Genomic DNA, 15,595 nt, shown 5'->3' on the forward strand with positions numbered 1-15,595 from the left:
TGAATCCTTTCTCTCTTTTGCTCTGAGGCGCGGGGGAAAAGTTATCGACAAGTCGATGAATATATTTGGTAAATGCCCAAGACGTCTTGAGAAATGTAAATGGGCGCTTGATTCATCCATTTGGTTGACTTGTTTTGGAAAACCCGACTGTAAACAAGGCGCAACTATCACACCGGAAACGAGTTTCCCTACCGGAAGTAGCATACGCTAATGCTAATGCGCACATAGTCTATTCAGAGAGGTTCACTGCTAAAAGTACCTTTAAGTAGCTGATACACAATAAAGCAGGAAAGATCAGGGACCATCCTGCTAAAGGGGGCTACAGACATGTTTGTTTGCTTCTCTTAAGAGGTTTCACAGATTTTTTTATGTAATTCAAATTGTAAAGTTACAGCAAAGTTTGTGCAGACCTGACCGTTGTGTCCTCACTGGCTCTCTGCACAAAACAACTGTATTTACACGTTTTATTTAAGATTTCCTCAAACGTATTGGTCTCTCTCGAGTTAAAGGAGTATTAAGTAATTTAGTGTCTAGACAGGGAGCGCTCCCTATGATACAGACTGCAGCCAGAAATCTGAGCAGCTGAAGGAGTAGTTGTTTAGTCACTCGTATTGATCTCCAAACTCTATCAACCTTCTGCAGATGGGGATTCTGTGCTGCAGTGAAAAAAAGAGAAAATCTTACTTATTGCTCTTTTACAGCTAAGCAGAATGAGGCGGGCGTAATAAAGTGAGCAGCCAGGACGGACAGGTAATCAGACATATGGGCGAGAGGACAGTTGAGACAGGCGAGCAGACAGTCGCATTACTGCAGAGACAAACAGTCGGACAGCATAATAGGCAGACAGACAGGCAATCACGCAGCCCCTCAGGAAGGGCCGCTTAATCGCAGCGTGATTTCCTGAGCAGGCGAACACGAGCGCTACAAAAGGCTGTATCGTCCTGCGTATCGCAGCGTTCTGGGCGGGGCCTTCCTGCAGTCACGCTACAGAGTCTCTGAGGTGTGGATGGCGGCGTCCCCATAGGAGACCTTGAGGAATGTAGGCTGAGAAGCACGTAGTGAGGGTGCTCCGTGGTCACTGCCTCCCAGGTCTGTTATTTATAAGCACACGGTGAAGACTTCAAGCACATAACTGGTTTTTGAAGGAAACACTGGTGCAATGACAAAACCTTTAGAGTGCTTTTTTATTGTGTTTGCTTACAGTTTTATATCACCAAACCCACTGTGAGGTGCGTGCATCATGTATCCATGATGATGTGTGTGCAGCAACATCAAATAACATCATTTGATTGGCTGGAAATGTTGAACGTTGGCTTGAAATGCAGGTGTTTTCTGGTACCTATAGTTGGATAAACTAGGATTCAGCTGCATCCAACTGTAACTGTAACCACACCCTAAAGACTAAATACAGTTAAGTGGGTGACTTGTACAGTTGGCACAAAGGAACAAATTATCTATCAGTGTTGGGAAGGTTACTTTTAAAATGTATTCCATTACAGAATACAGATTACATGCCCCAAAATGTATTCTGTAACGTATTCTGTTACGTTACTCAATGAGAGTAACGTATTCTGAATACTTTGGATTACTTAATATATTATCATGCTGTTTACAACTACATGAATGTACTATTGCTGTGATTTATTACTGTTACTGAAGGTCCGCGGCTCCGAACTGTAGTAAAGGGACCTCTGGCTAATACGGTGGGTTCTGTGTCGGGCTCGTAGCCGAAAACTAGTTTTACTTTGTTGTCTGGGTCAACTTTGCTAGCAGAGACAGAGAGAGGCGTTGCAAGGCTGCTCCAACGGAACTTATTGTTTCAGAGGAAAACACGAACACGGTGTACAGTCGAGTCTTAATAGCTTACTTACAACTGGGCTCGTCAGGCTCTCTTCTTGGCTGCAGTGGTTATTATTATATTTACATGCTTCCAGCTCCCGTTTCTGCTCGATGACAGCTCGTACTTTTCCTTTTTCTCCCTCCCTCGCTCACAGACACATAACGTGTATGGCAGTCCATTCTCCCTGCAGCACGGACTACACTGCCCATGATGCTACATTCTTTAGAGCTATACCTGTAGCATTCTGCCTGTTAGCTTAGCACAACAACAACAGGCACTCTCTCACCCAGGAAACACGCAGAGAGAGAGGTCACCCCGTAACCATGGCAACCGTAACGCTGCCGCCTGGAACAACAGAACGTAGCTGTCAAACAAAACCCAAACAGTCCTGACCCGCCACAATATGAAACAGGGAAGTACCGCCGTGTAATCCATTTATTTCAACAAAGTAACTGTATTCTAAATACCACCTTTTTAAACAGTAACTGTAACGGAATACAGTTACTCATATTTTGTATTTTAAATACGTAACGGCGGTACATGTACTCCGTTACTCCACAACACTGTTATCTATAGAGATCTTTAGAGACACAAACTGTTTTTGTAGCAGGTTGTAAACGTGGGCGTCTGTGGGTACTGACTGATGGGAAGCCCCAAGTGGACATTAGAGGAACTACAGCTCTGGCAGTCCAGTTTTAGCTTTAGTCCTTTTTAATAGGACAGTTTCATTAATACAGTTTCTTTTTCTAACAGACTTTATTGGAATAAATCAGTTTAACCATCTACAAAGTGCAGCACAAGCATAATGTCATCTTACATTCTTACTGATAAATGTGTCATTTTTTCTCATTTTTCTTATAAATATAAGTAGTGTTTCTCATAAATTGGCAGTTTTTTAAATTGTTTTTTTTCTTGTTTTTGGTTTCCTTTTTACTCATTAATTTACCATTTGTTTCTCATCTATTTATCTTCTTTTGTTTTAAATATGCTTGTAAATCTTTTCTCATAAATTTTTCTCATAACTTTAAAACTTTAACTTAAAAAAGTTTTTTGTTTTTGTTTTTTTTCACCAAAAAAATGTTGCTTAATGTTACACAAAAAGTTCCCCGGTGTTTTCGGTGCCGGGGAATGAGCCAGTGTGTTTCCAGTATTTTTCCAGTGTGTGATCATATTTGTTGTTCTTGCAACACATTTCAGAGAAAACAATCAGCTCCTATAAATAGAAATCAGACATCAAAGCAAAATTTTACTGTCAGGTTGATGATGAGTGTTTAGATGAAAACACACAAACACAATGCGTCTAAATATATGTGTGCCAACACCAGCAGATTGAGAAATCAGAGGTAGGAAATCCCAGAGCCATTAATACGAACACGCTGTTTTACACTTTATGGAAAATCTGGATTTTATCTTTAGCAACGAGGTAAATCCCAGGAAACATCAACTGGACGCTCTCACATTTTCTACATTTTTAACCTAATTTTTAAACAAATGAATTTGTGTCGCAAGCACCAGGTTGGACACACTGATTCTGCTGTTTTCACCTCATAAAATGTCTCATTTTGTCTTCTAAATTTTTATTTTTTCTCTTATATGTGCCAACGTTTCTTTTTTCAGTCACACAAGTTTTATTTTCATAAATTTGTCACTTTTTTCCTCTTTTTTTCTTTCTTTTTTTAAATGTTTTTCAGACTTGTAATTACTGTTAATTTGATGGGGATTTTCCTTTTGGGTAATAACCACCCCGAGGACTGTTGGGATGACACGAACAAGCACAATGCTTCTAAATATACCAACACAAGCACACCCAGATGTAAGTCAGAGTGCAAAGGGAGGAAATCCCAGAGCCACTTGTGAGGACGAGCTGGTTTTACATATAATTTGACAGGAAGCATAAACTATGGCCAGAATTCAACATTCATGATGATTTTAATAATTTTTATGCATTTATTTGTAAAACCAGCTGAATTGGTGGTGGTCTGCACCCACGATGAAAAACGCTTTGCGTCCAGCATAATGTCCAGTGAGGACAGTCACCGCGTTCCCAGGTTCATGAACTTATTTTGATGCCACAGCTAACGGGAAAGGAAGTCCACCACATCCTTGTTGAACAATAAAACTTGATTGTTGTGATCTTGCGGTGTTCATACTTCTGCGCTGTGAAGATTTAGGACTGGTTTTTGGTCGGGTCAAGTTTACACATTTAACTGTGATAATTCTGTAAACAAAGGTTTGCAAAAACATCAAAGTACAAATGAGTGCATTGATGAAAAGCCATCAGGATTCAGTTTATAGCACTGGGTTAATTACAGCTTCACCTCTCTCTGGCGCTGCATGGTGATGATGGCACTCTTCCCTACACTTTGTCTCCTGCCATTTTAGTGTCTTTTCCTCAACACGAGAATTATTCATAATTTTGCAGCAGCGTTTTTATCTTTTATTAATTTTTTGTGTAAACACCACGCTCTGTTCCACCCCGTTGGTTTGAAATTGTGAAACTCAAAATGCAGTTAATATTTAATGTTATAGAAAGCAGATGACATAATAGCTTTCATAATAAAAGTCGCCTGTGACGCGAACCCCATCGGATGCCGTTTCTGAAGGTTAGGTGTCTTTTTCAGGTGTTGTGTTCCAGATGAAGGTGCTGACAGAATTTGGGCATCAGAGATGGTAAAGCTGTTGTTGGGGTGGGACTTCCTGACGGGAACACTCAGACCTCTAACAGTGACCTTCACAAGTTTCCATTCATGGCTCTGAAGTCAACAACAAGCCCTCATTTATCTATAGGAACTCTTGTTAATAGTCTCATATTTTCTACATGAGTGTTTCTGCCTGACTAATCTTTGCGTGTCTTGATTGTTACTTATTGAATCTACTTCACACTCAAATCTGTACCTGCTCTCTTACACTTAAACAGTGTCCTCGTTTGGCCTTTATCCTCAAAATCAACAAGGTCATATCGACTTTTTACCTATTCAGCACCAGAGATGGGCGACTGTAATCTGATTACTTTTTTAAAGTAAAGAGTAAAGTAAGGGATTACTATTGCAAAAACGGTAATTAGATTACCGTTATTTTCCCGTAGGAACGCTGCGTTACTGCGTTACTAAAACCGTGATTTTTTGCGAGAACGTCTCATGACAGTGACGTAAGCGAGTGCGACGTTCGTGACAACAGCTGTGTGCAGATCAACAATGGATCATATATCGAGTGCAGAGAGAGTATGAGCGTGCAGCGTTTAAAGCGTGGAAGTACTGACCTTACTTTGAGTTTGATTCCATAAAAAGTGACAAAAACATTAGTGTCCGTTGTGCGTGGGAAGAAAACTTCTTTTTACAGCGAAAAAAACCCCTAAACTTCCGAGCAAGCACCGAGTAGCTACGACGTAATGGGAAACTCACAGAGAAACTGCCGTATCCTTCCACTGACCGCTGCGGCACACCTGCACCAGGGTAAACCTCCGCCTACCCCACTCCTGCTTTACAGGTGAAAATAGAGCAACAGGACCGCTAGTCTTTGACTTTATTTATTTTCTGCTGTGTTTTACTTGCATCTATTTGAAAGACTGAGTGTAAACACACAAAAAAAAAATATTTTATGTGCTGGAATGTGCAGAAAATAGGTTTAAATGTTAAACTAATAACTAAATCGTGTTTTTAAAAAGTAACTAAGTAACTAAGTAATTAATTACTTTTGAAAATAAGTAATCAGTAAAGTAACAGGATTACTTTTTGGGGGAAGTAATCAGTAATTAGTTACTGATTACTTTTTTCAAGTAACTTGACCAACACTGTTCAGGACACGCGGATAACAGAACTGTGCAGCCACATGCATGTTGGAGAGTTGATGTGAAAGATGAAGGAAGCTGAGGGTGAATGTGACGCTGTGCATTTAGCGGCAGATCTATATCCCTCCCCTGGTGTCAGAAGGAATTGAGATGGAGGATACAAGCAGCAGAAAGCTTCTTATGCTATATAAATAAAATTGAATTGAATTGAATTATGAAGGCGATCTGGGCTCAGGTGAGAGCTCAGCCACTACTCTTCATCTAAAAACGCCAAGATGCCTCCTGGACGGCTCGGTGAGGGAAGGAGACAACTAAAATACTGGTTTAGGAACCTCTCGGTATCCCTCTGGAAGACCTGGATGGTGGTGGCCAGGGAGAAGAAGTAGAAATTTGATGGATGGGATAAAGAACCCACACTTTTTTTTTTAGCTTTTTCCTCCTAATCTTCTGTTTTTGGGAGCACAAACTGCCCACTGTGGCTTTGTGCTTAGCATCTTTGCCCTGACAAGTCTCCAAACTTGGACTTTTGTCAGAGGAAGATGTCAAACATGGAGCCAACTGCCACACTTGGTGTTTAGAGGAATTTTGGAACAATATCCGCACTGAAAGGCTGGTAATAACATCCCTGCACATGGTGCCAGGGGCTCTGCTGACCCTTGGCAGTGTCCCCGGGCTTTTCTTCCACCGGCCAGAACAAAACAACAGAGAACACTTTATTTATAGCAGCGTGACAACAAATAAAGTTGGAAAGGTCAGCCGTGGGGCGTCCACATGGGATAAAGGGGCCTGTTGCACTGCTGAACTTCACAGCCAGTTTTTGTATGCATTTCTTAGCAACAATTACACTTCATGGCACAACTTTTTAGTCCCGCTGTTGAGTTTCCCCGGGCATGCAGGATGCTTCAGATCCCAGCTTTACGTCCAAACAGGTGCAGCCGGCTGAGAATTCATCAAAAAGAAACGGCGGCTGACAGCATGATAATGTTTGGGTTTTAGCATGGAAATACGGATGAGCTCTAGAAGACGATAACAAGATGCCAAGAAGAAAAGCAATCCATCAAGTAAATCCCCAAACGGCCATTTCTGCTTGTTATATCAACCGCATTGTGGAGAGGGAGCTGAATGGGCAAACAGCTTTCGTCTGTAATGGCCACCACACTTCACTCTCCTCTTTTGTGTTTCTGGTATTTTCCTCCTAATTTAAAATGTGCTGGAGTCCTTGTTAATGCTAACTGTGCTCAAGGCCGCATGCAGACACAAAACTATGTAAAAGCACTTCAGACGACAGACTTCGACTTACTTTAGTTTGAGTTAAATCTGCACATCCTCCAAGTAATATATCACTAAAATACTTCAAGAGCAAGCAGGAGAGTCCCCAAAGAATGATCAGCACCAACGTTAACCCACATGCTTTATGTTTGGAGATATTAAAGCCTTTAATAGATTTTTCCAGGAGATTTCACTTCATAGACCTGAGCTTGAGGTTTTGGGCTGCACTCTCAATACATTTAACTAGTCTTCTTATTCTAGCGCTATCTTCTTTATTTGGATAATCTCTGTCTGATTGCATCTTTGCTAAATCCTAGGTATTGGTTTTCTTTTAAGTTTACCTCTATATGCATCAGTAAATACTTTAATTAGATTCAGTCCTTCCTCTTCTGTGGCTTTTTTTAAATAACATCTTCACTGCAGGTACAGTTGGGTCAATAATTTGTTGAACAGAAACATGTTTTTTGGTAGTTTTGCATGTGCATGAGTTTGAAATATTAAAAGTACAGACTTTCAGCTTTAATTTGAGGGCTTTTGCAAAAGTATTGCATCAACTGTTGAGTAATTACAGGTTATACTAAACAGCTGATATAAAACCAAAAGGATGCACAAATGAAGCTAATTTACCCGCATCAAATCTGGATCCAGACGAGGATCATTTGGACAAATAAAGCAGCAGAATTTAAATATAACAGGCAAGCAGGGACACAAAAACTCTGCTATGTGCACTGCCAGACTATTTTTTTCATTGTGTGGACGGCCCATTACTTCACACCCTCAAATGGCTCGTAAGCGCTAATGAAGAGCAGCTTTAATCAGATTCCTAATAAATTGACCATGTTTGAGGTTGGACGTACTCCTGCCAAGTCAAACAGTTCAAACAAAGAGTGTTTACCTCCACCAAAGAAGAAGAAACCAGGATTTAAGCTTAGCAGGACAGCTGGTACTTCAGTTGGATGGAGACAGATGTGCGTTTACTGTGATTATAATCATACGTGGTTGTGTAGTGGAACTGTGCGTGTGGTTTTGATGTGATCTGAAGCATGTTTAACGAAGTTATCTGACATTGTTTTGGTCCACTGCTGTGAATAAGGCTTCATAAAGTCAGCAGCAGAGACAGAGACCAGGGCAAAAACACCTGTGCTCCTCCAATGGTTTGCAGTGAATGCAGGACACAAATTTAAGGTGGCCCAGGCATTTCTTTTAGCACATCTCACCAGATGCAGAAAGAAACTGAAACTCCATCATCATTTTGATGGTTAATAATCTCTTTGGTGCAGCGGATATACACGGTCAGGCAAATGTCAGAAACGCAGTGACAGGTTCAGAGTGCATCGCTCAGAGGAGGAGGCCACAGTTCACGACAGCGGCTTGCTTCCTGTCCTGCTGCATCGGAAATACCAGAAGCGAAGCCTCCGCGGCGGGACTCAGACGAAACTGCGCACACTCAGGAGCACACAAAGTAAACCCAAAGCCGTACACACCCCAGAAGCAATAAACACAGCCTCGCATGCTGATGCCGCCTCCCTCGAACGCCAAAAACAAACATAGGACACGTGAGGATTGTCCTCGCACTGAAAACCTCCCATCCGCTGGAGGTATTGTTGGACTCTTCCTCCTCTGACGCCTGTGAGGCTCATGTTTAGAAAGAGGAAACACAGCCTGGTCTGAGTTTGTACACAGCACAGAGGCAGAAGGTTTGCACCGTGTTTACACTCACGATGGCGTCTCTGGATCGCAGACTTTCACAGTGAGACCTCCACATGCTGAGAAGTTGTTTTTCTAAACCATAGACATAATTCTGAGATCATCTACTTCTGTTGTCTTTAGGGCTTTTTGTTGCTGCTGAGCAACAATTGTTGCCACGTTGTTGATTAGGCCTCACAGAGCTCACAGAAACCTGCAGTTTCTCTAATGTCCACTAGAGGCTCCAGCAGTGAGTCGGTCAGACAGCAGAAACAAACACGCTTACCGCCTGATTCTCCCATTACTCTGTCTTGTTTGAGCTCTTGGTGTGTTTTGGCCTACTTGTTGTTCCTAGAGTATTTAAAAGTAGAATGGGAGGCAGAGCCTTCAGTTTTCAGGCCCCTCTTCTGTGGAACCAGCTTCCAGTTTGGATTCGGGAGACAGACACTATCTCTACTTTTAAGATTAGGCTTCAAACTTTCCTTTTTGCTAAAGCATATAGTTAGGGCTGGACCAGGTGACCCTGAATCCTCCCTTAGTTATGCTGCAATAGATGTAGGCTGCCGGGGGATTCCCATGATGCATTGAGTTTTTCCTTTCCAGTCACCTTTCTCACTCACTATGTGTTAACAGACCTCTCTGCACTGAATCATATCTGTTATTAACCTCTGTCTCTCTTCCACAGCATGTCTTTATCCTGTCTTCCTTCTCTCACCCCAACCAATCACAGCAGATGGCCCCGCCCCTCCCTGAGCCTGGTTGGAGGTTTCTTCCTGTTAAAAGGGAGTTTTTCCTTCCCACTGTCGCCAAAGTGCTTGCTCATAGGGGGGTCATATGATTGTTGGGTTTTTCTCTGTATGTATTATTGTGCGATCTACTGTACAATATAAAGCACCTTGAGGCAACTTTTGTTGTGATTTGGCGCTATATAAATAAAATTGAATTGAATTGAATTTTGGTGCATATTGAATCAAATAAAAATACACTGGCACATTTAGTCACCAACCCTTGGACCCGAGCTGACTTATAGTAAAGTATAATCCTGGCTAACCAAGCTTACTATAGTTAGCTGACTATTAGCACTCCACCCACGTGACTTCTGGCTCCAAAAAAGCACCACGGCTAAAGTTACAGACTCACGATGCTGACTCAAAGGCCAACAGTAAGAAGAAAAGGAGAATCTATGTTTCAAAAGTTTAGATTTTTTTAATATATTTTTATGACTGATAGAATATTCAGATATAATTTTACGACTTTAATTTTGTAAATCAAACTTTAATCAGATCCTTACTTCCTTTTTTTGATCAGCCCCACGTTCCTCTGTCCAGCGTATGTACACCTCTGGGATCACCATCCCAGATGTGTCCATAAATCCCAGATGTTGTAAAATATCAGAGTAAATATTAAGTAGGCAATAGAAGTGATTGAATGTAAGCCTGCTGCTCAGTCTGTTCACAGCAGCTGCTGTCTCTCACTCACACACACACACACACACACTAATTAATCAGTGTGAATTAGGCCAGTTTAAGTGGTGACATGGACCGAAATATGACCTCATCTCTAAAATCTCCGGGTCGGTTTTAAAGCATCTTATCGGGCCTTGTTTCCACTCCTCCTCTTCCCTCTGCACCTCCACACACTGGGAAAAGTCCATCAGTTGTTTACATACTCCCACTTCCTCCTCCACTTGTGAATTAATGATGCGAGTGCCGCGAACCGCTCTCCTCTCCTCTTCTCTGAGGGAGTTATTCACATTTAAAAGCCCATAATCAAACACCTATGCGTTAAATGGAAGCCCATTAACGCTAATGGTATACCTTGGACCGAGCCGAGATGAAACCTTGAAGAACTACAGACTATTAGGGCACGGCAAGGACTTTATCCTTCCCGCGTTGAGTCACTGACTCAGTCGCATATCTGTCTTCCATTTCATCCAAAGCTGTTCTTTTGCAGCACCAGTAATGGGTTAAGGTCGGAGACTGGAGCTGGTGGAAAGCATCTCAGAGAGAAGGAAAGTTCATTTTGCTAAATTCTCTGTCTGTAATTTCACCGTCTGAGGGTTGTGATAGCCTCGAGCGGAGGAGATTATTGATTAGGCCTCTTTTCAGGCAAACTGGATTTTATGTTTTATAGTATTCAACACGGGGGGGGGGGGGGGGGGGATGATAATCACCAGCTTGCCTGGGTGCAGCCAGGTCGCTCTACAATCCAATATTTCCTTCTTGGGGGGACCTTCAACATCTGTACAGATTTTATCTCCCAAACTCACCTCCTCCAGCAGGCGCTCACGTGTCTGCTCAAGTCTTCCCTCTGGTTATTTTTAGGATACCCCCCCCCCTGTCTGTGGTGTTCAGATGGTCTGGTCCAAGGCATGGGAAGGGAAGGGGAGTGGTAGAGGAAAAGGGGAAAACTTCAACAATGACTTCATTAACGCGGTGCCCGACACGACCAGCGTAACTGGACTTCACAGCTCCGTTCCCACGCTGGATACATGTCTCTGGATTTAATTCTTTATGAAGCTCGTGTGTTTGTCCGGTTCAGCTGTCAGGGGTGACATGGAGGCCTGCTGAAGTTTCCTCTGCTCACAGTCCTCACACCTCGAACAGCATGTTGATCACAAGTGAGTATGAGTTTAACTCAAGCCTAAATGTTGAGTTACACGACAGGATGAGATCGGCCTCCTGATGCTGTTTCTCTCTGATGGCGTTATTCAAAGGAGGTGATTTGGAGATGAGTTTAGCGAGACATGAAAACTTTTTCAAAGGTTTGTTTGTTGAGTGACTTCAGATGAGACGTAAATATGTTGATTCTTGAGGCAGAAGAGGAATTTAAAGAACTCCAGCGCTGACTAAAACCTCTTTGTTGTTTGAAGGCCGTGGGCCTGAAAACATCACAAGTGAGCTTTTGAACTCTGGTGATATAAAAGCTCGTTTTACTGGCAGGAAGAGCGTGGGATTCACTCTGAATGTGCGTGGGTTACTTTTGAAATGTGATCCGCTGGAGAGAACTTTCCACCTGCTGAAGAAACCCACCGCACGCATATTCAAACGTTTTACTCTGAAAACACATTAAAGTGCGTCGAAGGCACTCCTGTATGTAGACTCAAAGTTGAGGCTTTTATTCTGAAACTTGCCACTTCATACCTGTGTTTTCCTTTTGGACCCTTGGTTTCTTTCTCACCATGTAAATTTGTGTTAATGTGAGGAAGAACCTGTTTGAACTGTGGCGTAGCGCGAGCAATCAGGATGTTTGGAGGTTATTGGTTCGATTCCTGGTGCCTTTTGTAAATTAATTTGAACAGAGGTTCTGTATATATGCGGTTCACTGCGGCTCCACACTCGCCAAACAGCCGAAACGTCCTCGGTTTGATCCCAGGAGGAGACGCCCTTCAGGGTTTTGTCAGGAAGGCATCCGGAGTAAAAAAAATCTGACCGACGACAGATGCTTCGCTGCCGCTGTGGCGCCTCCTGGCGAATAAGAGTGCAGCTTCGTATATGTGCTTCATCGTTCAGTGAGTTGCTTTAGCTCTCTAGTTCCCACATTTTAATTCATCTTTTTGTTGATTATCGTGAATAAAACGTTTGTGGCTTCTTGGACTTTTGACTCGGCATAACCAGTGATTTTATTTATGGTGTTTTTTTTAATTATTTAGTTTAATTTATAATTCATTTATCTCTCACTGTCCTTGTTCACACACACAGAAATGTTTGTCTGTAAGTGGTGTTGATGAACTTCCAGCATTGTTTTGTTTGAGTTTCCTGGCATCACAGGGGTATGTACAAGGTGCCCTTGGGTGTGGATCTCTTGGCGTACCAACCAGCCGTGGTAGTATTATTTGCTGAGAGTAAACGGTTTTGTTTGACAGAGCAATAAAGTCTACGAAAGGAGACAGGAGGCGAGGCAGTGGCTTAAATCATGAGACTAGACAGTTATTCCTGCCTGTTCTCTTGCCCAAGGTTAGTGCTCACATGGTTCATTTACACACAAGGTCTGTTATTCCCAACTTGTCATTTAGTAGGTAAGTAGGGTTAGTGTGATGAACAGGTATATTTAATGCAAACCAGTCTTTTCTACATATAGCCAACCAGGAGTCTCTAACAAACTACCTAAACCTGACCAAAACTACCCATTCAAGTAATTTTAGTGCCTAAACCTAACCACACCCATATGGAAAAGAAATAGTGGCCTACTTCATATAGTGAATCTTATAAGGCTTATATGATTTACTCATGAAAGTGGCCACTTTCATATGTTGTTTTAGTAAATATCCAAAACATACAAGTTTCATTTATATAATTTTTCAAGGGATCTTAAATCTGTTTTCACTCTTGTATGCTTTTCATACAAGTTTCACACAAGACAGATACAAACTTTATAAGATTTATATAAATCTTTTCCATATGGGCAAATACCTCAGCAATTAGTTTTCAGTGTCTAAACCTAACCAGTAAATGTTCAGTTCAGTTCTTTTTTTATTTCAAACACATACATTCACCAACATTTCATAAAATCATTCCATGCAGTTGTTTGAAAAGGACTAGGTAGAAGTATATACTTATTTAGCCCGACCCCCTCAGGTTTACATCCTCATCATCTAAATTTGAACAACAAAAACGTAAACAACGCCTTCAACTTAGAACATAACATCACAAAAAAATATTTTCTCATGTTCAACTAAAACTATATTTAGATTTGCTAATTTGCAGAAGAAAATAAACATCAGTTTGACTGCTGTTTTGGGTTAATTGTATTTTCTTCATTCTTATACTTATTTAAAATTTCTTTTTTGAGTTTTATTTTAAACTGGTTTATATCACTACTGACCTTTATTTCTTCTTCTAACTCATTCCAGAATTTAACTCCCGCTATTGAAATAGACATCCTTTTCCTGTTGTTCTTACTCTTTGTAATTTTAAATTCCACTTCTCTCTAAAATTATACCTCCCTTCTCTTTCTAAGAACCATTTACTTATTTCGATTGGGAGCATCCCTTTCCTTGCCTTATATATTATTTGCACTGTTTTAAACTTCACCAGATCCTGGAATTTTATAGCTTGCATCCTAATAAAGACAAAAGATAAAAGATGAAAGATAAAAAAGTACAAATCCCAAAGGCCACAACAGGTCACAAAGTGCAGTCTAATATCTGATACACCTGCAGCTTACACCACCTAATGCAGTAGTTTTGACAGAGATTCCTCCCTGAATGTCTTCAAAAACCTCCACAGAACACACATTTCTTCCTTTACATAGAAAAAAATAAAAGTTTTTCCCAGTAAAGGTTAAGAGAGAGTTTCTCCTCTTTTTCTAACTGCAGTTAATTCTGGTCCATTTCCTTCTCAAGATACTCATCTGTAAATGCCAGACAGCCTCATAAAAACAAAGTACAGCAGGTTTCATATCATAAATAATAATAATATATCAGTTGACCTTTTTTTCATCAAAGACAACTTAACCATAATTTATTTTAAAAACTGCAGTAGGATTCACCGAGGACCTCACGCGTGTTGTTTTTCACCTAACAGTTAATGAGCTATAGGTGTTCCTACCTAAGTGCACAAGTGGCTCATTAAGTATCAGGACTCACACAAATGCAGTTGGGAAATGAACTCTTAACATTTCATAGTAAACTGTTCATATTCTTGTGCCGAACTTATGGTTGCCATTCCACTAATTAAGTCAAACATATCTCATTGAATCTTTCAATTTAAAAAAGTATAAACCAGGTTTCTCATGTTTAGGTGTTAGCTTTAGCTAACATAATGCATCTCTAGATCTGCCTCGTCAGTCTTAAAATGCTCAGTGTAGCTGCTCTACCAGGTATAACAATCAAGGATTTGTGAAGTTTAACAGAGTTAGAAGTTAGCAGGCAGTTAGCTAGTTTGCATCTTAAGATGATATACCACGTTGTGACTGAGATTACTAAAACGTACAGCTCTGCATATATTAAGACAGAAAGATGTTTGTAGGGTTACTGAAGTTGGGCTAGCTGGTATATAATGGTGTCAGAGATGGGCAGTAATGTGTAATCCGATTACTTTTTTCAAGTATCGAGTTATCCAGGTCATCGTAGTCTAAGGAGCTTGGAAAGAAAAGCGTCTGAACTTCTTTAAGTTGCTTGAAGACTTTTCACCTCTCATCCCAGAAGCTTCTTCAGTTCTAGGGTCAAATGGCGGAGACTCCCAGATTTAAACCCAGTGGGAGTTTCCCCCCAAAGAGGGACAAAGGACCCCCTGATGATCCTCTACCTAATCACATGAGCCAAGGTGTGGGTCACAATCAGCCAGGGTTTCGGGTGAGCTCACCCAAGACGTCTTAAAGCAACTTAAAGAAGTCCAGATGCTTTTCTTTCCAAGCTCCTTAGACTTTAAATGTTAAACAAATTTCTTCCAGTCAGAGAATGTTGCATATAATTACATTTTTAAAAGATTAAAACTAATAAAACAAGTTTTAAAAAGAGACCTTTTCATTTGATTACATTTTATATGATGGATTATGCAGAAAAAGAAGAAGATCTATCACTTTATCACCCATTCAGGTTGTAAATCATGTTTTTTTTAAAGTAACTAAGTAACTAATTACTTTTGAAAATAAGTAATCAGTAAAGTAACGGTATTACCTTTGGGGGGAAGTAATTAGTTACTGATTACTTGACCAACACTGAATGGTATGCTACGTGCTGGCTAGCTACAAAGCTATGGTTAGCATAATATAAACACATTAGCACAGTGAAGCTGGTGGATGAACACCAACTTTTCCCCTCAATAAAAGTTAATGTCCCTGCTGAGCAGATGATCCATCCCCAGCATGAGGTTCGTCATTAGCACACTGGTGCATTGTTTGGATGACTCGCTGTGGAAAACTCCTGATCCTCAGCTTCATGTGCACAAATCTTAGTTAGCCTCAGAGCGTTTCTTTTCTGAACCGTTCAAATATTTAGTGTCTGGCAAACCATGAGACGACAGTGATAATAAAAACCCAGAGAGGCCACAACGATCACTGACTATTTTTTA

The 15,595-nt window shown here is 41.0% G+C and overlaps 1 protein-coding gene across 2 annotated transcripts in view; it reads left to right on the forward strand.

The window, feature by feature from the left end:
* Positions 1-15,595, forward strand: part of LOC102786526 (rho GTPase-activating protein 7) — a 118,136-nt gene that overhangs the window by 66,289 nt on the left and 36,252 nt on the right. Inside the window, exon 1 of one of the 2 annotated variants that reach the window (XM_087847532.1) lies at positions 11,028-11,202. The exons of the other annotated variant lie outside the window; for it this stretch is intronic. Within the exon in view, the coding sequence (XP_087703658.1) occupies positions 11,190-11,202 (13 nt within the window). The 5' untranslated portion in view covers positions 11,028-11,189. Of the gene's footprint in view, positions 1-11,027; positions 11,203-15,595 lie in introns of those variants that run through there. 2 annotated transcript variants of the gene reach the window in all.

This window comes from Neolamprologus brichardi, chromosome 10, assembly GCF_056152115.1.
Source record: "Neolamprologus brichardi isolate AB-2024 chromosome 10, ASM5615211v1, whole genome shotgun sequence".
In the NCBI taxonomy this organism is placed as follows: Eukaryota; Metazoa; Chordata; class Actinopteri; order Cichliformes; family Cichlidae; genus Neolamprologus; species Neolamprologus brichardi.